The sequence below is a fragment of the Nanorana parkeri genome, unplaced genomic scaffold (assembly GCF_000935625.1).
Source record: "Nanorana parkeri isolate BGI_ZX_2015 unplaced genomic scaffold, ASM93562v1 scaffold647, whole genome shotgun sequence".
Classification (NCBI taxonomy): Eukaryota; Metazoa; Chordata; class Amphibia; order Anura; family Dicroglossidae; genus Nanorana; species Nanorana parkeri.
The window spans coordinates 630,072-652,950 of record NW_017306915.1 but is presented as its reverse complement, the minus strand read 5'-3'; the positions used below and the strand labels follow the sequence as shown (position 1 = coordinate 652,950).

Sequence of the window (22,879 nt, the reverse complement as noted above, 5' to 3'; positions counted from 1 at the left end):
AATAAAAAAAATGGTCCAGTAAATGGGAATTCTGGGGGCGCAGCCTGATCCGTACCACAGTCAATAGAGTACCAAGTTCGCACATCACTGAGCTTAGTCGCAGAATCGCCGCTGTTTTAGGTCAAAATCAGTTTTAGACCAGGTAGAAAACAGCGATAGTAAATTAGAAACGCTTGCAGAATTGAGCGATAGCGATTCGTTGGGAAATTCCTCAACAGACACTGAAAGTAAAGACAGCGACGATTCTGCGCCCGAGCTCAGTGATGTGCGAACTTGGTACTCTATTGACTGTGGTACGTATCAGGCAACGCCCCCAGAATTCCCATTTATTGGACCATTTTTTTCATTATTATATTACAATTTCTTATAATTGTGAAAAAGGGTCAGGCAGGGCACTGGACAAAATTGAAGTGAAATAGTTTGATACATAAGTGTAATCATAGCAGATTACATTGTATTGTGTGTATCCTGTGTACATTGCAACTTTTCACTTTTGATTTTCCCGCCGGCTGTGACGCCCGAAAACGAAACTAAAAGTCAGATGCCGGCATCGGCCACCGCATGTACAGCAATGGACACCGCGGGCTCGCATGGACAAGGTAAGTGACACTTTTCTGTGCATTCCCGAGTCTGGCTCGGGGTTACCGCTCTTAGTACTGAAAAGTAACCCCGAGCCAGACTCGGGAATACCACCAGGAAGGTTAAAGAGACATTAAAAGTCAAATCTTTTTTTTTTTTTAAATAAAAGGTCAGCTTATTATGTTTCTAAGTAGTCCACACCAAAAAAAAATATATAAAACTACAAGTCGTACAGTACTGATTAATTACAGATGTTTACGACTTCCACCTTGGTATGTGATTAGCAATTATTGTAGTACTGTAGAGGTGCAGTGATGATGTATATGTGTATACATTTTCATGACTTGCATTGCAGGCTTTCTGGTTTGTTTTTTTAATGGACTTTAGTAGGCCTGAGTCCTACAAATTGACAATTTTTGTCCACAGGATACTCAGACTGACACTGTAAAGCAGCTGACCCCTCCCTGTGAGTCACTACCAAGATCACTACACACTAGCTCTGCCTTTGCAAGTCATAATGCACTGTCCTGGGGAGGGTTGCCCCTATGAATACTAATGATCCGTGGGAGAGAGCTCAGAAAGAGTGTTAATATGCACAGACTGCTTGCAAGGGACAGTGGTGGCCATTTCAAAAGGAGATGAAGGAAGGGATGAAGGACAAAACAAAAGCAAGTTTCTGTGTTCATATACAGCAACTGCATGTGTCTGCTTCTAGTATGCTTGGTGTACATTGCTGGCATGTTTTTCTTTTTTTAAATACCACCGCAAAGGTGGAAATATGCGTCGGTTATCTGCATGTTTAAAGTGCATCGAAAGTCAAAATGTTTTTTCATGAAAACTAGGGAATTTGCACTAGGGAATATGTAAAACTATGGTATTTATTTGCCATCCATTTGTTCCATTGGGAAGATTTGCCTTCACTTCTTAGGCAGCTAGCAATATCAGTTAGTCAATCTCTGTATTTATTTCAGCACAGACGTTATACCTGTGGGCTGAGGTAAGACGGAGGAGGGCTGTCCATTTTTACACCATCTTTCCTAGGCGACCTCTTCCCAACATGAATTTCATCCTTGGGCACATCAGGCTGCTCGCCACCACTCTCTCCATCTGCCTCCTCATCATCCGCCTCCGAGGAGCTACTGCTTGTACTGCTCACTGAAGGGGACTACAAAACAAGATAACATGTGAATCTCCATTGTAAACAACGCAAGACCTGTGACAAATGCTGCCAATAAAAGTACGGCACCTCGTCTTTCAGTGCCATATTCTCCCCGCCACCGTTGAGTTCGCTGTGAATTCCATTCATGTTGGCGACTACCTCTGCATCATCATAGTTGTTCAAGGGATAAATATGAGCAAATTTTGCTGATAAAGGGGTACCATCTTCATCATCACTACCACTGCAAAGAAGAGAAACCCCTTCAGTTATCACGTTTCATTTAAGGTCAACTGCACCCAGAACCAAGTGAAGGCCTGCTGCAAAGCCATGGAAAAGGGGTCACACTGCTACAGCTGAAGTATTTGCTCATTCTACATCATGTAACACTCTGATGCCATAATCGGGTTTTTGAAAACAGAAGAAACTGAAAATTTTGGTAGGAATGTTCCATTAGTGGACCTATGTATGGTAAAAGCATATCAAGATGATCACATTGCTTCAATAGTTAGAATATACCATTAATAATTGCATGCGTTCAGTAAAAATCATAATTAAAGCACATTAGCCCAGTTGCTGCCAATCTGTGCATAAGTTATATCATTTCCAGGTGGGAATTTAGTGGGCCGAACCATCTGATTTCTTCTCCAGAGTGAAGATCAATGTTCCTGCCCACCTTGGAGTCTGGATACTGCTATACCAGGTGGGCCCCACATTTTGTTTGGTCTTCCATTATATACAGTACAACAGGCCCAATTTACAAGTTTACACTTTAAAATCTACCAACATAGAAGAGCTTGCCATGTCAGAAAGATTACTACATAATGTTTTATAGTGGAAAGATAGGCTGAGAAAGGGTGGCAAAAAAGCAACTCACAATGTGGGTGCAGAGCCATTGTCTGCAAGAATCAGCCTGGGGTGCTGCTGGATAGTGATGGGAGAGCTGGGCCCGGACCCTGAACTAGCAGAGGATATGCTGGGAGGATGGATCTCTGACAGGTAGTCTGGAGTGGAGTCTACTTGTAGTGGTGGTAACGGGTTTAAATGGATATCATCCGAGATAGGTGTATCCATAATGCCACACGTTAGGATGTGCGAGAGGCTGCAGTCATCACAGGTACACCTGTCAGAAAGAAACCATAAAATACATGTAAACAAGCTATAGTGCATGAAAATTATTTGCAACTGTAAAAGTGTTAAATCAGCAACACTCCACACAGCCCACAGGGAAGCTGAATTAAAGGACACTAATTAGTCTTGATGACTACTGTTACTGGCATAAAAGACGATGGGAAATCCAAAATTTTACAGTTGCCACTGGAACAGATGGTGACAGGAAATCTTCCATTACCTCTTTTGCTGTCGAAACATGCTAAAATGCACAATACTGCATACAAACGCACTTAAAATCCTCAAACTGACAGCAGAGGGCCCAGGGAATAACAACATACTAGTTGCAATTTTATGTGACACATAATATTAGAGTAACTTTTCATCAAATTCACATTTACAGTAAAATATACAAATTACAAATTCATTTTAGTGCAAACAAAAACAAAATGTTCTGTCAAATAAGATTTGACTCAGTCAAGTACAAGGCTCAAAAGTGTGTGCAGCTGAGACAGAGACCAACTAGGATACCCTAAATTATCCATAGTCACCGCTTTAAAAGCCTTCACATGTCATCAACTTAGAGAACTATGGGGTTAAGGCTTTTCCCCATAGTTCTCCTTAGGGTAACGGGAGGACACAAACTAGCGTCCTCCCGTCACCCTAGGCTCAGGATACCGCGAGCTGCTGCTGACAATTGTGCCGGGATTAGCCCAGCTGCGTGACTGACAGCTGGCTCTGCCTATCTAGAGGCAGAGCCAGCTGTACCCACCCCCTCCCCCGTCCGTTCCGCCAGTCAGCGCTGGCGGATCGGAGCGGGGAGGGGGGGATCCAGCCCCTCGCCTGTTACGGCAGAGAGCCGTGACAGGATCGAGAGGTGAGCAAACGCCGCTATGTGTTCGCTCACCTCCCGATCTACTAAGCCGACCTGTGGACAGTCTCACTGTCATAGGTCGGCTAGAACTATGAGGTGAGTGAAAAACACTCGCCTCATAGTTCTCCTTTAAGAGTTCACTACAAATAATGACTATAGAATTATTCCTTCCATTCTGCTGCACATGGAGATACCCAACATGTGTTGCACAGTTGTAATGTAAGTACGTGCGTTGGAGAAAAAAAAACCAACAGGATTTTAGTGAGCCATTCAAATAATTATTACATCGCCTACAATGGAGGCTACCCCATGTTCAAAAATCTGTTTCCTGCAGAATCAGCTGGTCCCAAAGCACTAGCCCTGTTTTAGGGTGGCTCCTTTTACTTGCAGGGCCCTGTAGAGCCACCCTTATGTGTACTAGGCCTCGTGTGTCTCTACAAACACAGGCACAGTCAGGCAAGCCGTTCTTCTGTTTCCTTCTCCAAGCTTGTAGATGGACAGCTGCTGGAGAAAGTACTTTCCCTTATGATCTTGTACTGGACAAGAAGTTCAGGGAAGCCGATCTGAGAAAGTTGGAGCCTGCTGTTCTGAAACATATAGTTACATAGTATTTGAGGTTGCATAAAGACACAGGTCCATCAAGGTGTGTGTGGTGTGTGTGTGTGGTGTGTGTGTGTACGAGTCCCTGTGTGGTCTTAGTTTTAAGAGTACCTGGTTCTCCTGTATGGTACGGTCCCTTAGGATGGTATCTAATTGATTTTGAATGAATCAATAAGCTCTGCTGATACCACTTCTTGTGGCAGAGAGTTCCAGACTCCAACCGCTCTAACTGAAAAGCCCCTATGCCCTTTGTGGTTAAATCTTTTCTCCACTAATTTTAGGTGGTGGCCTCGTCTTTGTTAGGGAGTTTGCAGTTAAAAGTGTATTGCTCATGCTGCCTTCCCCACTAAACATTTTGTACATCAAAATCCTTTCCCCTCGCCTCACTTCCAGTGTGAACAAGTTTAAATTTAGCAACCTTGTCTCATAGCTTTGGTCCTCCAGCCCCTTAAATAGTTTTGTTGCCCTTCTCTTAACTCTCTCCAGCTCCAGGGCTACCTTTCTGTGCACTGGTGACCAAAATTCTCACGATGAGGCCGAACCAGCGATCTATAAAGTGGCAAAATTATTGCTTTGTCTCTACAGTTCATTCCCTTTTTAATGCAAGACAGCACTCTGTTAGCTTTGCTTGCCACAGCCTGGCACTGCGTGCTGTTATTCAGTCTGGTCGGCTATGATCCCCAAATCTTTTTCTATTTCTGGCTTCCCTAGTGGAGTTCCCATTAATGTGTATTCCGCTTGCCTGTTTTAACACCAAAATGCATTACTTTACATTTTTAACAATAAACCTCATCTGCCATATAGTTGCCCACTCCCCTATTTTATTTAGGTCCTCCTGCAATGTTATAATTAGGGATGTACCGACACCGATACTCGTCCAATGCTCAGATACCCTCCCAAATACCACATCCAGTGCCGCAGAGGAACATGGAGCTGGCTTCAGAAGGCTCGTACTCGATAGTGAAAAACTGGTACTGGTGCAACTCTAGTTATAATGTCTAAGCACGTATCTTCCCCCCCCATTTTATTTATCATCTGCAAACACAGAAACATGACTATTTACAACTTCCCCAATAGTCTAGTACAGAACCCTGAGGCACACCACTCTCAACCTTACACCAATTTGAAAAATCCATTTTTCAATACCCTTGTGCAAAAATTTAAATAAATACTTTGCTGGGCAGTGTATATTCATCAGTATTCATTACTAAAATGATCTGTGAATTAACTTGGGTTTTCAAAACCCATTTCTTGCAGAATATCACAGGATACAGGTAGTTCATTCGGGAACCAATGGGTTATGCAGCTACCTTCAATTTTGTAGCAAGCAGAAGAGAGGATCACAGAAAACAAAAGGGACGGTTCTGTGTCCTGTAAGTCACTCCAAAAAAACAAAAAATTTACAGGTAAGACACAATCTTGTTTTCCTGCCGACAGTCGGCTCTACAAGTTTAAACAGAGTCCCGGCTGCAAAAGTCACCGGGAGTCTGTTTAAACAGCCCCGATGCTGGTGACGTACACTGTACGTCGTCAGTCACAAAGGGGTTAAAAAAAAAAAGAAAAAAAAAGAAAAAAAGCTTTAAAAGCAAACCTTTACCCCCTTTCACTAAAAATTCACTTCTGCATGCTGATATGAAATCTTACATCCATGAAACAATGATGTAATGTGCCCAAGTGATGCATCCTGGGAAGGTTACATCAGCACAGCATTGCTGGGAAATCATCTGTAATCTCACAAGATCTCAGGGAAAGGCATTTTCCTCCCCTGAGATGAATTGTATGGTCACATATCCTAGTCACATGTGCCAGAGTTCCAGGAAGGAAGTAAAGGGAGATCTAGTAATTTGCCCTTAGTAAAAATGGCCACTGTGAGAAGAATGAGGAGGAAAACAAAAATAAGGAATGCAAAGAATACAAAGCCGGCAATTATCTAGAAGTATGTGTTTGTAGATTGTCATTACTAAACATTTCTAAAAGGTGTGTGTGTTGCCATTTCAAAAGGTATGGATATAGTTCCACTTTAAACATTCCCTAATTGTATATATGAAACACAGAGAGAAATATAGACATACTATATAGACACAAAGAGAAGACCTGCGCAGGGGAATAAATCATATTCGCAGCACTATATTGCCTGTGAAAGATTAGTAATGCTGTCCATGGTAATTCTGTATTTCTACCTAGCAACCGACTGGAAGCCTTTTCAGTCAGCTCCTGTGTTACCAGCAGTGCACTTTATTGCGGTTCACCACACTGAGGTCAGGCCTGACTCTTCTGACAGAGAAAGGAACACAAGTAATCCCCGAGAGGTAATGTAGCATTGTCACTATTTAAGAATGGAGATTTAGATAACAAATGCCCGTTGGGGACTGTTTCTCTTTAAATGATTGTTGGCTGGTTTTTAAAAGAACACCATGACCTCTGCCTTTCCATAGTTGCCTCCACCATCCTTTAAAACTAACAATTAAATGTTGTTTTTTTTTAAATAAATGCCTTTATTACACACTATTTCCAGAAAGATATGTGGGAAGCGCACACATACTTGCAATACTTTCAGCAAGGGTGCATAAAAGGTTTTCCTCAGTCGTTCCGTAATGTAATCGCTCTGACTTTATCTGATGCCTATGGGAAGCATAAAGTTAATCTAAACCCAAAGACAAAAATATTTTATACCTTGCAGCCTACTAATATATAGATGTAGTGACTGCATTCATTTTCTTTTTAGGGTTTGTTTCACTTTAGTTCCACCTGCTGTTTGGGCCAGTAACACACTTCCTGTCTTAGGGTGGCTCCACTCTATGGAGGAGCAGAGGAGTCAACCTTGGACAGCAGCATTGCCAACTTGTGGGGAGGGTAGTGTTAGATGTACTAGCAGATTTAGATTGACTTGACTAACAAATTAAATATATGAGCTCCAGCAAATATATTTTTTACCAGTTATAGCAAAAGTTGTGTTTTCCTTTTAGGAAGAAGATTTTATATAAATAAAAGTTGATTATAAACATACCTGTCAGTGTTAAATGGTTTGTGTCAACCCCTTAACTTTTACTTTTGGGGGAGGGCCCTGTCACACCATTAAGAGTGCACCCCGGCCAGCTCCTTTAGTTTCGTGGTAGGAGGGGGCTCTGTAGTGCATTGACTTCAATGTCACCGCAGCCACGCACCCCACCCACGGTGTGATAGTCGGCACCCGAACGCGTTGCACTTTAGTGCCTGTGTTCCGGTCCAGTGCGATCTACAAAAAATAGTGTATGCAGCATTTTAATGTGCCACGCGTTCAGGTGCAGGCGATCGCACCGCAGATGGGGAGCATGGCTGCGGTGCCATTGAATTCAATGCATTGCCATGCCCCCTCCCGTCCCAAGACAAAGTGAGTCGGCCGGTTGCGTTCCGGAAGCCGACCGCACTGGAACGCACTCTTGATGGTGTGACAGGGCCCGGAGTGTTTGGTCCGTTAAAGAAAATTGAAAAATAACAAACATACTATCTGGATCAAAAAAATCCTACAAATGAAAAAACTAATGCAGCCACAAAATCTAAAAATTGGTAAGCTGCAACATGTAGAATGTTTGCTTCTGGGTTTAGATACACTTTAAAACACATAGCATACATTGAGAGCATGACGGTGTTCATACACTCACCTTCTCCGGTAATTACAGTTTGGACAGTCAGACATACACATTCTGGTAGATAACATGTGCCTCATTTTATCAGCAAAGTTGTTCTCGCCACTCAATGCTTTCTTGTTGTTTAACTTTAAAGAGAGAAAGAAGGGGAGGGAAAAAAAAAAGCAAGGTAAGGCTTTGCCTTTGTTCATCGTTATAAATCCAGCTCAACAGCCACTTGTGTATAACCATGTTATACCTGGGACTTACAAGACAATCTTCACCCTTCCAGTAACAGCCCTGGTCACACACACACTCTACAAAAGGCACACACACTTTTTCCCATCAGCAGTAGAATTGGTGTCATTGTTTATATATTTACACATTATCACAACCTTCTGAGCTTGTTACCGTAAAGTACAGATTCGTTAGCACCAGATAAAACAATAGAATGCTCTTTGTATCTATGGTGATCCTGGCAGAAGGGTGTTACTTTGGTTGACAAACGCTGAGTGCCTACAAGCTCAAGCAATGAAAAGATGCCTGTGGGGGTCAATATTTTAGCAACTGCTTTACTCTTCTAGTCATCACTAAAGGCAAGAATAATAATAAAGGCAACTTTCCAAGAGTGAATAGATACACTATAGCAGGTATGGAGAGAGGAGGAAAGAGCCCATATTAATTGAATGACTCCTGCCAGCTTTTAGAAAGAGGATTCCTCAAACAAAACTTAAATAATAAATTAAGCAAAGCGTGACCATTCCTTTTCCACCAAAAAATACAAAAAAGGTCACAAGCACTCCAGCATGTAGAAAAGTCAATGTTAATTTCACTTCAAAAAGGTGTCACATCAGAGCGTTGTTTCGGAACAGTAATAATAAAATAAATAAAATAATTTTATCTTAAATAAAAATAAAATTAAGCAAATCGTGACCATTCCTTTTCACACAGACACAGCCAGATCACAGCCCAATAATCTCATCCTGTATTACTTTTGACACCTCAATCATCTTACTCCCACAATGTATGTTACTTTTTATCCCATGTTTCTGGGCGCAGTAGAAACTGAGATACAGACCTTGACAGATCATCCTCTTCACTCCCAACCACCGTAAAAGGAGACTACCTCTTGATTGGCAGCTTGTATCTCACTGTTTCTGCACTTTCCCAACACAAAACAAGGTTCCACCTCCAATTCTCGTGTCTGTGCTGATTCCTGTCACAGCGTGCCCCTCGCCTTGCGTTCCTGTGACCTCGTGTGTGTCTGGAAAGTGCAGAGACTGTGACATAAGAGCTTCCAATTAAGAGACCATTGGTCGGGAAGGAACTATCAAAATCTGTATCTCAGTTTCTACATCACACAGAAACATGAGATAAGAAAACAACATACATTGTGGGAGTTAGGTCGCTGAGCTGTGAAAAATAATAAAAAGGTGAGATTATTGGCGATTAGTGATCAATGCTGGGAGAAGGAATAGCCACACTTTGCTTCACATTTTTTTTTTTAACTCTTGTCTGGACAGCGATTCAGATTTTAGCTTTAGAAACTTTAAGTCCTCTATAGGCTATAACAAATGAACTTAAAAGCCTTAAGCTATATAGTATAGTCTGGAGAACACTCAAAAGTAGCACCGCTCCTCCACGGCTCAGGGAAGGAATGAGTCGGGTGCTTGTTGCTGGGAGCATGTTCTCGCTCCTATACGAGTCCAAACAAACAGAAGAAAAGCTGGCGACAGACCGGATTCCGCCAGAATAGTTTATTGAAGCATGTACCACATCACTGGCGTCCCGGCCAAGGTCCGCCCTCTCTAACCCAATCACTGGCTTAGTTGTAGAGATAATATAGTATAGAGAGTATAAAGTATAGCCTGGTAGAATTTTATGTGGAAACCATTTTTTTTTTAGACACTTGTTCAATTTCATAATAGTTAATAGGGTCAGGATAACCCAGGGAACTCCGGTAAGCATTTGGTGCTTTCACTCATTCCATCCCACATATTGCCCCTGGCAGGAAGGTGTGATGTGTGGCTGATCAACAGAGAATAATTGTAAAGAATGTCACCAGCGCTCCGAAGATCCTCATAGAATCATTAAATGTTCATTTTATTGAACAATTAGTCAAATGGAAACAAGCGCTTTCGGGACATCGCAGGGCCCCTTCATCAGGCTTTGATACCGATCAATGTTTGGCAATTCTATAAGGATCTTCGGAGTGCTGGTGACATTCTTTACAATTATTCTACGCACACAGAGGTGCCATCTGCAGTCATTTCAAGCACCCTCCCCATTATCTGGGATTTCCATTAAGGAGTGCAACAAGAACCTTGACATTTCCTGATCAACAGAGCGCTGCAGGATACCATAGTCCAAGCTGATGGCACTCATAGGGAAATAATAGACCAGTTTTCAGGTCTGAGTCTTGATGGAGAGCATAAGATGAGTGCAGGTTCCCGTTATGAATTCTAACCACCCCAGTATTACCAAAGTACTCAATATAGGTTTGTGATAAATGAAAAAATAAAAATCAATAGGAGCAGAAAGTCAAAGCAGAAAACTACAAGTACTGCTTCAACTCTTTAGTGGGAGAAAAATAAATGTGTGCACCTCATTCCTGACCCAAATGAGACACAAAAAACATTGAAATGAAATCTAGATGCAGCCGGATATTTGTAAAGAAACTATGCACATTCCAAATCAGATCAATACAGCAAGTATGATTGGCAGGGTAGAGCTTTGGTCACTCCCTTGTTATAATAGCAGTTATTAGACAGAGATTAAGCACCAAATTTAATGTCCATCAAGCAAAGAAGACTTAATTAATGCCAATAAAGCAAATGAAAGTAAAACAAAAAATGTCATTATCAGATAATTAAGAGCAGAAAATAAATAACTCGCACAGCATGTAAAAATCATTAAAGCATCAAACTAGCCAAAACTGGCATTTCAGATCCAAGCAGAGCATGGTGGGATGAATCACACAAAAGGTTTGTAATATCTGTCTGCAACGGAATTGATAGCTCTGCCAATCAACAAAACCCATCAATAGTCTAATGCTATTAGTTTTTATCACAGAGAATGCTGCAGAAGAGATTACATTGTAAGATAGAGAAAAGCCAACCTAATGCTGGATTCCCAGGCAATAAAAGCCACCAGTGAATGTTTCATCCCACCTAGATCTATCCATAAATCAAAAACTCCATACTGGCTAGTTTGACCCTTTAAATATCCCCTCCATACAGGATTTCACTCTGATAGATCTGAAGCACATTGGAAGTAGTGGGTTGTTTTCTTACTTGTTCTTCAATAAACAGCCTTTGTCTATAGAATTCCCAATCTTCTTTAAGCATTCTGTGTTTGGTTTTCAAAGCCATCTAAAACAAATTTTAAATTGCAATAAACATTTTTTTTCCCATTTATTGGTGCCTGTTCTACTGAGGGGTAACATTGCTATGGGTAGAAGATTAAAATACGGCAGGGGCAACACTGCCTGTAGATTGCAGGTTAGTCAATTATATTTTGTACAGGGTCTTAGCCATATCTAGATCTTAAAAAGTCAGGGCAGCTCCCTCGAGATATTAGCACACAAGCATGAAGGAAGATATGAGTCACATGTTTGTACCAAGAACTGTTTGGCCCTGTGTGGCAGATATTTTTATGAATAGGGAACTTACCACAGACAGTAGCATTAGGATGTATCCACCTGCACTCTATACAGCGTATATGGACCATATGGTAGATGTGGTGCAGGAAGTGATGTCACGGATGGCACCATGCATACTCAAGGATGTATGGAGAAAGCACCGGCACTCAAAGTTTGAAGACGTCAGGAAATGCATTTAAGGATTGTCACATGTGTCAAAGACAGCCAGGGCTGTCTTTGACGCATGTGACAATAAATGCTTAAACGCATTTCTGGACGTCTTAAAACTTTGAGTGCTGGTGTTTTCTCCATACATCCTTTACCACATGCCAGGGCTGCAGTCTTCCAAACAATGTCCACATTCAGTTGATCACAGCATATTGCACAGTTAGTAAGCCCTGGACCACTCAGGACAGTGTGTATTTCCTGCATCATAAAGAGGACGTGTTGATATCTCCAATTTAGAGTGTGCGTGCTAGTTAGGTCTCAAATTGGCAGATTAGAATTAAAATGTGTAATCAAATACTATTGGATAAGTATGGTGGTGTGCAAAGGTTGTAAAAAAAGGTAAAGTTCAGTAGTGGTTCAGAAAGGTAGTTTGAGTCCCTGCTAAGAGACTTCCACCGCCTACACCAAATGGAACCAAAAAGACACACAAGGTGCAAAAGCTGGCTGGTAAACGCTGCATACACACAGCACTTACCTGTTCATCTACATAGTTATCAATTCTTTTCTGACACTCCAGCCACTCTTCAGCAATTTGACCCATTTCTTGTTCCAGCTGAAGGTACCTTTGTAGTAAGGTACTATACATATCTTCACTGTACGAGTCATGTGATGCTGTTCCAAGCCTAGGGAAAAACACACAAGCTATTGACTAGCATTTGTAAAGAGTCTGACAACTAGTGAACAACTGAGAAAATAGACATGAGTAAGTAGCTCGAGACACACAAAAGAATCCAATAAAAACCTACTAAAAGGCTTTTTGGCCCATCTTGCAGACTAGGAGTACGTTCCGATATTAAACGGATACAGCTGGCAACATTTTGGGCATGTTAAAGTAAAGAGGACCCATAGCGAAATTATTCTGTCAGTTTAAAAAGGGAAAAAGCAAAAAAAGATCTGCCGGTAAAAATAAGATCTGCTCTTATGAAGACTAGCATACTGGGTGCTGCGTTCCCTTCTGATGGTCCCTCCATCACAACTTCGTGGTTTTGGTTTCCTTCCTGGACCCCTACATCAATACAGGACAGAGCACAAAGCGGGATCAGGAACCTGACACTTTCGGAAGGGTGTGTGTGCCTTCTAATGACTGCAGAGTGAGCATAGTTACAATCTTCAAAGTGCTTCTGTTGCACCCTTTGGGCTCCCCAATTGTTTCCTAGTGCTTACCAGGTTTTCAGGAAACACCACATCCTAGGTAATTCCGCAACCAATTTGAATGCATCTAAACTGGCGTGCAGTAGGCGGAAGGTCGCAGGAGCTGGTGCTTGGCCAAGTTTTGACTTTCCACAAAAAGACATCCTTCCAGATACTGAGTATCTGCCATTTTTCCTACGGTAACTGCCTATCAACATACATTAAAAAAGAAAAAAATATGGACACTTGGGGGCTTAGCTACAGCTGCATGGAAAAACATACAAACACATCTTTCTCTTAAAATTCTCAAGAGATTCAAGAGGGGATTGGATAAGTCTACAGGTAAAGCAAAAGCTCTTACCTTACACTACCAAAAAAAAAAGAGAAAAAAAATAAAAACGAGAAAAAAAAAACCAAAAAAACAGTAGGAATCTGACTCAGGCTAGGTTCACGAGGCCACACGGTCAGGAGTCGCTAAGATGTGAACCGATCGCGCTGTGGGTGCCGTTATTTTCTAATGGCGCCCCAGTTGCGCCGGACAAATCGTGCGGTTTACTGCTGCGATGCCGCCCGCGCTTCCAAACACAATTGCGCGTCGAGTATCGCAAAAAAAAAAAAAAAGGTAAATGTACCTTTTTTCTGTGATTGCCATGCGGATGTCATCCCATTGAAATCAATGGGGCTGCGCGGCAATTGCGGCCTGCATTGTGCAGGAGCGCGCAATCCCGGGACGCGCGTCCCAGGTGTTGTGCAGTGTAGTGCAGGTGTGAACATAGCCTGATACCTATGGGTAACACATACACAAACATTATTAAAGGAAATTACAGTTATACCTCAACTGTGAAACTAGTGTCGGTAAACTATTTTGGAGTAACGGATCAGAAAATACTAAATTTTCAAACAGATGCTTGTTGTGCAATTCCCACGTCACTTGAAACTTCTTCAAATGTTCGTTTTCCTACAAAAAAAAAAAAACAGGAAATGAAACTCTTGAAAGACATTGCCTGTCATCAATAGCACACTGATGTTCATCTGTGTAAAAGGGAGAGTCGTTGTGTCCTTACCAAAGTGACGAGAAAGGTGCCGATGGTGCATGCTGCCTGACAAAGGGCACTGTATTCTTCTAGGAGAAGGGAGATAAACTGATGGGCTTGGGGAGGCCCCTGAATGCTGGGGGTCACCTTGAAGCCTAGAGACAAGTGCTTGAGCAGACGGACTTTCATTTCCAGGACATACTCCCGTGCTTGCTGCTCTAAGCGTTGATATAGCTGATAAGGGTCTCTTTCACACAACCTGCAAGGGAAAGGTCACAGATAAATTTCCTTAGACAAAAAAAAGTTCTTCACTATCCTGGCTCCAGTTTAGGATAGATGCTGGCGAACTAAGGAGAGATTCCTTTGACAGGGTTCCTGGATCTGCAAGTTGCTGCAGTTAGGTTTGACACTCACAGCCTGCATGTACCTATGGAGACAGGTTTTGGCTCATCTCTGCTCCCAAGGACATGCATACCAAGAAAGCCTGCCGCACTCCGATGTCATCGGCAATTGTAAAAACATCTTTTATACAGATATCACAGAAGGTCAGTCCAAAGACCTCCTCACTAGAGCTGCAGCTAACGATTATTTTCAAAATCGATTAGTTAGCCGATTATTAAGTTCGGTTAAATCGGATAAAAAAAAAAAACAGATTTTTAGGCTCCAGTGATGGGACTACAATCTCAATACAAACTAGTAGTCCCATCAGGAGCAAGCTTGGAGCGGTGGAAGTAAAAAAAGAAGAAAAAAAAACTGGAGTTGGTACACCTGGTAACTCGGTTTCCAGGAATCTTCCAGGACAGCATCTGAGAGGTAGTCTCCTCCCACCTGAAACAGGAAACACATCACATACACCAAATAAAAGGGCGCTTACCCCCAGCATACCTCAGTTAATTTAATAGAACCGAAGGATACACATAAGCGTAGACATAAACACATTCCCAAGGGTGGGAACCATGCTGTCCTGGAAGATTCCTGGAAACCGAGTTACCAGGTAACTAACTCAGGTTTTTCCCAAGTAATCTTCCAGGACAGCATCTAAGAGAATAGGCAAGAACCTATACTCACATGGTTTAGGGTGGGCTAACCGCTTGCAGGACCTTCCTACCAAAATCTTGGTCTTCCCTAGCAATCACATCCATACGGTAGTGTTTGATGAAAGTTTGAAAGCTGGTCCAAGTCGCTGCCAGACAGATTTGATCTGGGGTCACCCCTGCTCTTTCAGCCACTGATGAAGCCCAGGCCCTGGTAGAGTGCGCCGTCAAACCCTGAAGCCTATATGCTTCCGATATCGCCAGTTTTATCCATCTGGCTATAGTACCCTTAAATGCCATCAGGCCCTTTTTTGCGCCTGAAAAACAGGAGTAATAGCTTATTGGACTTCCTCCAGCTGCTGGTTTTGTCCAAATACTCCTGAACGCATCTCCTGACATCAATGCCCATCATTCTCTTCTTCCTCCGATGTAACTGGGTTAGGGTGGAAGGAAGGAATAACTACCTCCTGGGTGCGATGAAAGGTGGAAGCCGCCTTTGGCAGGAACCCCGGATCTGGCTTGAGGATGATTCTGTCTGCATGAATAATGCAATAAGGTTTTGCCATGGAGAAAGCATGGATCTCGCTTTCACCCTTCTGGCTGATACAAACGCTATCAGCAGAGCCACTTTTACAGTGAGAAGTTTTATCAAGCAGTCTGCAATAGGCTCAAAGGGGGCCCCAAGGAAGCTTTGGAGTACCACTGACAGATCCCAAGAGGGATAGCCCATAACCGGTGGTGGTCTGTGCCAGGCCGTGGCCTTCAGGAACCTTTTAATCAGGGGTTCCTCAGCCAGTCTCCAAGTATACTGAAAGTGCAGCCACTTGTAACTTTAGCGTACTACATGACAAGTTCATATCTGCCCCCTCCGTAAAAATTCCAACACCGCCACAACAACAGTTTTACCCCTCATTCTGTTAAGGAGCATCCAGGAAGAGAAAGTCTTCCAGACCTTGTTGTAAATCGTGGTAGTAGTTGGTTTCCTACTAGTAAGCAGAGTGGCTATGACTTTGTCTGAAAGCCCTTTGTTTAGTAGGATCTCCCTCTCAGAATCCAAGCTGCCAGCTTGAGGGTATCTGGATGAGGGTGCCATACTGGGCCCTGGGACAGCAAGTCCGGGATCATCGGCAGAATCCAAGGAGGTTCCACACTGAGGTTGCGAAGAGTCGCGAACCAAGGTCTCTTTGGCCACCAAGGTGCCACCAGGATGAGGGTCACCTGCTCCTGTACTATCTTTGATAGGACTCTGGGTAGCAGCCTCACCGGGGGAAAAGCGTACACCAGCGCAAAAGCCCAGGGGTGGGCAAACGCGTACACTCCCAGGGCTTCATCGCCTGGACACAGGGAAAAGAATACTTCTACCTTCCTGTTTTCCCTGGTTGCAAATAGGTCTACATCTGGGGTCCCCCACTTCCTCCTTAGCCTCTGGAACGTATGGTCGTTCAGTGCCCATTTCGACGGGCGAATGCGTTTCCTGCTTAGGAAGTCGGCCAAGGAGTTGAGAGAACCATTTAGATGAACCGCAGTGAGGGATAAAAGTTTGAGTTCCGCCCAGGCCAGAATCTCTAGTGTCAGGGCCAGCAGAGGCCACGACCTCGTGCCTTCCTGCCTGTTTATATAGGCAACCGCCGTGGCATTGTCTGACCGGACTGCCACGTGAGAACCACTAAATTCCGGCCTCGAATTTGGCCAAGGCCAGGCCGATCGCTTTTAGTTCTCGGACGTTGGAGGATTTCCGACGCCAATCGGGTTCCACCTTCCCTGGGCTAAGTGCTCCCCCCAGTGGGAACCCCAGCCCCAGGCACTGGCGTCTGTGGTGATTGTCACTTGCTGCGGCACTCCCCTCAGCCTGCCCCTGTCCAGATTTTGCCTCTCCAACCACCAGGTGAGAGATGTCTTTACCTGACCCGGGATCTGAATATCCTCGTCCAGCGTCTCTTGTTCACCGCCCCAATTCTGCAAAAGAAAAGCCTGAGGCGTTCTTGAATGGAGCTGGGCCCAAGACACTGCTAGGATTGCCGAAGTCATAAGACCCAGGAGACACATTATTACTCTGAAGGGCACCCCGTAGGACAGATACAGGGACAGTGTCAACTCCGCTATTCTTTCCCTTTTCTCCTCTGGGAGGAACAGCCGCCATACCGAAGAAACTATCCGGTACCCCGGGAAAATAATCTCCCGCGTTGGCTGAAGTTGGGATTTCTCCCCATTGATCAGCCAGCCCAGACCCTGTAAGTGTGCAACGGCCAGTTCCAAGTTCCCCCTGAGGGTCTCCTGAGAGTGGCTGAAGAACAACAGGTTATCCAGGTAAGGGATAATTTCGATCCCCTGAAGTCTCAGTGGAGCAAGGGCCTCCGCCAGCACCTATGTAAAAAGTCTCGGCGCAGAAGAAAGCCCGAAAGGGAGAGCTTTGTACCGATAGTGAGACCGTCCAGTGGGGTCCTTTTATCGCAAACCTGAGGAGTTGCTGCGACTGCTCCCTGATTGGTATATGGAGATAAGCATCCTTTAAGTCTATTTTCGCTAGAAACACTAGCGGGGACAAGAGGCTTCTCACCGAGTAAATCGAACCACTTGTATCGAACCACTCTGTTCAAGGGTTTCAAATTGAGGATTAACCTGGCTTTGCCTGAGGGCTTTCTCCTAACAAAGAGGTGGGAGTAGCATCCCGTGCCCCGTTCCCCTTCTGGTACCGGGCAGATTACTTACTGGTTCATAAGGTTCTGCAAAGCTAGGATCATCGTTTGGGCCTTTTCTAGGTTTTTTTGAAAGAAATGTTATGAGAAAACTGGCAGGGGCTGTTTTCAATAACTCTATCCTGTAACACCACTGGATCAGGTTTAAGACTAAACCATTGTGCGTGACCTCCTGCCACTGAGGGAGGAACAGTTTGAGTCTTCCCCCCCACCAAAGCCGGGCAGTCATTGGGGCTTTGCTTGGGCCTGGGCGGGGGGAAAACGAAACCCACTTTTGCCTTTACCCCTCTTAAAAGTCAATTTTTTACCCTGGTCCTGCTATTTACCCCTTTTGTTCGTTCGGGCAAGTTGTCCTCAAGAGGTTCCTGGGTTGCTTGTTTGCAAGGGGAAACCCCTTCTTTTTGTCCGAAGACCTCTGTCTTCCTCCGATTCCCAGGGTTTCCCAGAACGCTTTGAGTAACTCGTTAGTGTCTGATGCTGGAAAAAGAAATCTGGAAGCCCTGACCTCCCCTTCTTCCGCAGATTCGTCCTCCTCCGAATTGGAGGAAGTATCCCCGGATTTTACGGTGTCACGACTGGTCCCGCTCTCTGAATACCTGCTGGGCAAAACTCTGAAGGGTCCTGGCAGGGCAGGATCTGCCACTATGCCCCCTCAGTGTACCCTTGCCCCAAGGGGCCCCACCGCCAAAAGGTACAGGGTAGTTTAAAGTGCCATGCACCTGCCTACCTTAGAGCTGGCTGCAGAGGGTTCTCCCTGATCAGTGGGTGCAGCAACTGTTGCAGAGTCTGCCGGCATGGTCGCTGACCAATGCGAAGCTCTACGCTCTCTGCCCCCCGCTCCGATTGCTCCCTCCTTGTTTGGTGCCACAAGGTCCTCAGCCGGGTAGCTCTCCCTCTCTCCAGGGTCTGATTTGTGGCATGGCCGAGCAGAACACATCCCTATGGCCGGACTGGAAATGCGTCACCTGACATAATTTCCAGTCTCCACTTGCAGTACCACCCCCGACCTCTGATCGTCCGACGCCATTTCCGCCGGCGGCGTCTGACATCATTCCTGTGCGCCTCTGCCGGCATAGGGATAGCCCCGAATGGTACGAACCGCGGCCCACGCGAGGCTCCCCACTGCTACCGGTACCCTGCCGCACACGAAACGTGAGTAACAAATGCGGATGGGGTGTGGTATGAGGCCAATGGCAGCCGGGCTCACACCCACTCTGAGGAAACCTGCAGGTGTGCCAAGAGGTTATTGCCTAATCCATCAGACCGTCAGAGTCCCTCTCGAGGGCAGCTACACCCCGGCTAGCTGGGAAAAGCTCAGCTGGAGCCGTCACAAAAGGAGGATGGTTGCCCTCTTAAAAGAGAGAAACCTCAGGGCCAATTCACCCCTAAGGGTAAGACAGGATGGGGACTGCCCTATGGATCTTGTACAGGTATCCCCAAGGCCGCTGGCCCCAAAAGGAGATACCATGAGCAGTAGGCCCCTGCCACATGCACGCAGGCCTATACAGAAAAAAATAACAAAATATCCCCATGCTCCTGTTAGGCCAAGGAAACACAAATAACTGAGGTATGCTGCGGGTAAGCGCCCTTTTATTTGGTGTATGTGATGTGTTTGCTGTTTCAGGTGGGAGGAGACTATCTCTCAGATGCTGTCCTGGAAGATTACTTGTGGTGTGTAATAGAATGGAAAAAAAGTGTCAAATTATACAGCAATGAATGCAGAATGGCACCGGCTATAGAGAACTACAAATCCCAGCAATGGTACATTATACAGCACAATGCAGAATACCACCAGCCATAGAGAAATACAATAAATCCTAGCAATAGTACATTATAGCTGGCGGTATTCTGCATTGCGCTGTATAATGTACTATTGCTGGGTTTTGTAGTCCTCTATAGCTGGTGGTATTCTGTATCGCGCTGTATAATGTACTATAACTGGGTTTTGTAGTCCTTTATACAGCACAATGCAGAATACCACCAGCTATAGAGGAATACAACAAATCCCAGCAATACATTACACATAGTGTATAATGTATTGCTGGGATTTGTATTCCTCTATAGCTGATGGTACATTGCTCTGTATAATATACAGCACAATGTACCATCAGCTATAGAGGAATACAAATCCCAGCAATACATTATAGAGCACCATATGTGGGAAAGTGCAGGCTGTCATCCCCCCACACCTGCTCCTCCTTACTTCTCCCCGCGTCCCTGTGCCTGATCGTAAATGTGGGCGGGCAGTGAGGCGTGTGGAGCGTGGATGCGGGCGGGTCTGGCAGCGCTGAGGGTGGGGAGGAGGTGTGGTGTGCAGCATGTGTGGAGCTGTGAACAAGGCCAACTGATCGGAAGCCGATTAATGGATGATTGAAAAAGTTGACAACTTCGTTGATTAGTTATTGCAGCCCTACTCCTCACTGTCACATTTCAGACAAGGGCTAAACTAAGCCTTTGTTGTGTAAAACACATCAGTGTACAGAGGTCTCTGGGGCGGACCTCCTGTATGTGATTCGTATCTGGAATAATTACGTTTTTACAATTGCTGAGGTCATTGCAGTGTGGAGGTCTTTCTTGGTTTGCACCAAGAGCCCTTAATGTGTCTGGGGCACATGTGAAAACTGCTCTGCTTACTGCCAGTCAAAAGGAATGCTCACTCGTTCAATTGCCTTTGCAGTTTTCTGACAGTTTTCTGCTGAACCACTAAATATCAAACTGCTTCTCCGTTCTGGTAGCTTTGGAATAATAAATAATTAGGATAATTCTGCTTCTCTATATTATGAACAGCAGACCCCCCACCACAACATTTAATGCATGTAAATATAATAGTGCTTTCATCTCCCAGCTAAATAAGAAACCCACACAAATGCTTCACATCAATTCATAAAACTCTTGTAGCTGTTAAAAAATAAAAATGCACAGAACATAGGTGTTAGTTTATTGATTGGGGTTCTTTAAGAATACGAAATTATGTGTCCAATCTATCATAGGATAGATGATTACCTATCCACCAAATCCTTCATTCCATCTTTCTCTGGCACTAGTGACTGGTCCTGGTCATCTGCCAGCGGCGTCCCAGCTTGGCGATATATGCAGCGGATCATGTACCGGACATCTGACCAATAATTCTGAAGCTGCTGGGTTTCCCTTTCAGACTCTGCTGAAATCTCCCTGAAAGAGGAAAATGTAATCAAGAAGGACAATTATAGAATTGATAGATAAATATGGCAAACATTTCATGTATATTAACTGGCAAACTAAAGGCTCTGATGTTGGCACACTCCTCCACCACAAGCTCACTCACATCATTATAGGTGTTTAATAACCTGTTAAAGAAATGGAGCGGAAAAAGTGAAACTCTAGCCAATTAGGTGAGCAGTGAGAAAGGGAGGTTGGCTGAGTGGTAAGATTGAAGCCGGAAACAGGGAGCAGGGAAGAGGAGGAGTAAGTGGGTGGGTATGCAACAGAGTGGTGGGGGTGGCATTGTTTTGAAAGCAGAGGATACACTTCCTAAACTTCAGCCTACCAGCTCTTTTTCCTATGCTTGTCCTTCTCCTTCATTACAGCAGCTAGGTGGGGAGGAGGCAGACATAAAAGAAGTGCTGGAAGGAGTCCTGTAAGTGACGGACAAGTGCCATGAGTCATGGTCTGAAACCACACCTGGGAGGATCCCTGAAACTATCACATTTGTGCAGGCCCCTCAATATGGCTGCTGTATATAGTACATGTGCAGTAGCGTATGATCTGAGGTTGCCAGCATTCATGTGCCAGATCTCACAGGCATATTTCTGACATCACTATATGGCAGAGAGATTCTGCACGTGTGCAATAGTGGCAGTACAGGGTGGTCACTTGTGCACATTGACAGAATTTTGCCCTCATATTGCTTGCGGCCTTTAAGGATCGCGCAAATAAGCCATTCAGCGCTTCCGATTTTGAAGCCATACTACACATGTATGACCATATTATGATATTTATTGTGCAGATGTGAGAATATGGCTTAGGTTAGGTATAGCAGATTACATTGTGCATGTGTGGCACAGCTTTCCGGGAATTAAGAGTCATTCTCTTCGACAAAGAAGCCATATTCATAGTCGGTACCCTGGGCCTTCTTGCCAAAGTCCAAGGGGGAACTTAATAACTAAACTTCCCTCTGAAAGTAAAATTTTGTATTCATACTAAACATTCTATATCCCTTAACTCAGGACTCGAAAAAACCTGGGAGCCAGGTCGCCAATGCGACTAGAAATTGCGTCCTGGCAACTGGGTTTTTGTCAGCCCAGTTTCTTCCCCACCGCCGCCGAAATAAACTCTGTCATTGCAATTTGAAATAGCCAATAACAGGTTGGCTATTGCTCCCAGCCACTGCCTGCTGCGTTTACAGCTGCTATTCCCCAAATAAAGCTATTAAAGTGGAAAGGTGACGCTATGGGGTCTAATAGACCCCTAATGTCACCTTAGAGAGAAATTGTCATCTCCAATGAGGAAAAAATAAAAAATAAAAAGTTTAAAATAAAATGAAAAATACCAAAAAAAAAATCAAAATAAAAAAAGGAAAATGAAAGTCAACCAGACCCCCGCAAACTTGCCTTGTGGAAAAAAAACGGCTCCTAACTTGAAGCTGGATTCAAAGAAAATTTGTCACACCCTGCCTTAACTATTCTACATTTCTTTCACACAAATTCTGATTTTCAGCCTGAAACCCAGGCGCAAACAAAAACGCCATTTTGCTTCCTGTATTCTTTCCTTAATATAACTATGGAATAGAAATGTTAATTTCAGCAATGCTAAATCCTCAGACTTCCTCTCAAATTTACATTTTTTACATGATGATAACAAGTCAACCATAAGGCAAAAACTGGCTCACCACTGGCGGAACTACCAGGGTCGCAGCGGTCGCAATTGCGACCGGGCCCTGGTAGTTCCGCCACTTGGGGGGGCCCAGCGAAGAAGTGCACTGCCCGAGGGCCGCGGCCAGGGGGGGCCCGTCACCTGGGGCGTAGCATGGGGGGGCCGTCACCCAGTGGCATAACATGCGGGGGCCCGTGGCCCAGCGAGATTCAGTCCAGCGCCAGCAAAGACCGCGTCCCCTCCGTCCTCCCCCTCCCTCTCCCATTGCAGGTGGGCCGCCGGAAGCTCGTCTTCAAACAGCGTCGGGTGCAAGGCAGAGGCGGAAGTACCGCCGGTGCGGG

General features: G+C 44.5%; 1 protein-coding gene across 1 annotated transcript in view; it reads right to left on the bottom strand.

The window, feature by feature from the left end:
• FAM193A (family with sequence similarity 193 member A) overlaps positions 1-22,879 on the bottom strand; it is a 64,946-nt gene that overhangs the window by 37,377 nt on the left and 4,690 nt on the right. Inside the window, exons 3-11 of the mRNA XM_018563280.1 lie at positions 20,691-20,858; positions 13,988-14,216; positions 13,757-13,881; positions 12,268-12,415; positions 11,218-11,295; positions 7,961-8,073; positions 2,613-2,858; positions 1,826-1,979; positions 1,565-1,744 (exon numbers count right to left, since the gene is read on the bottom strand). Of these exons, the coding sequence (XP_018418782.1) occupies positions 1,565-1,744; positions 1,826-1,979; positions 2,613-2,858; positions 7,961-8,073; positions 11,218-11,295; positions 12,268-12,415; positions 13,757-13,881; positions 13,988-14,216; positions 20,691-20,858 (1,441 nt within the window). The remainder of the gene's footprint in view (positions 1-1,564; positions 1,745-1,825; positions 1,980-2,612; positions 2,859-7,960; positions 8,074-11,217; positions 11,296-12,267; positions 12,416-13,756; positions 13,882-13,987; positions 14,217-20,690; positions 20,859-22,879) is intronic.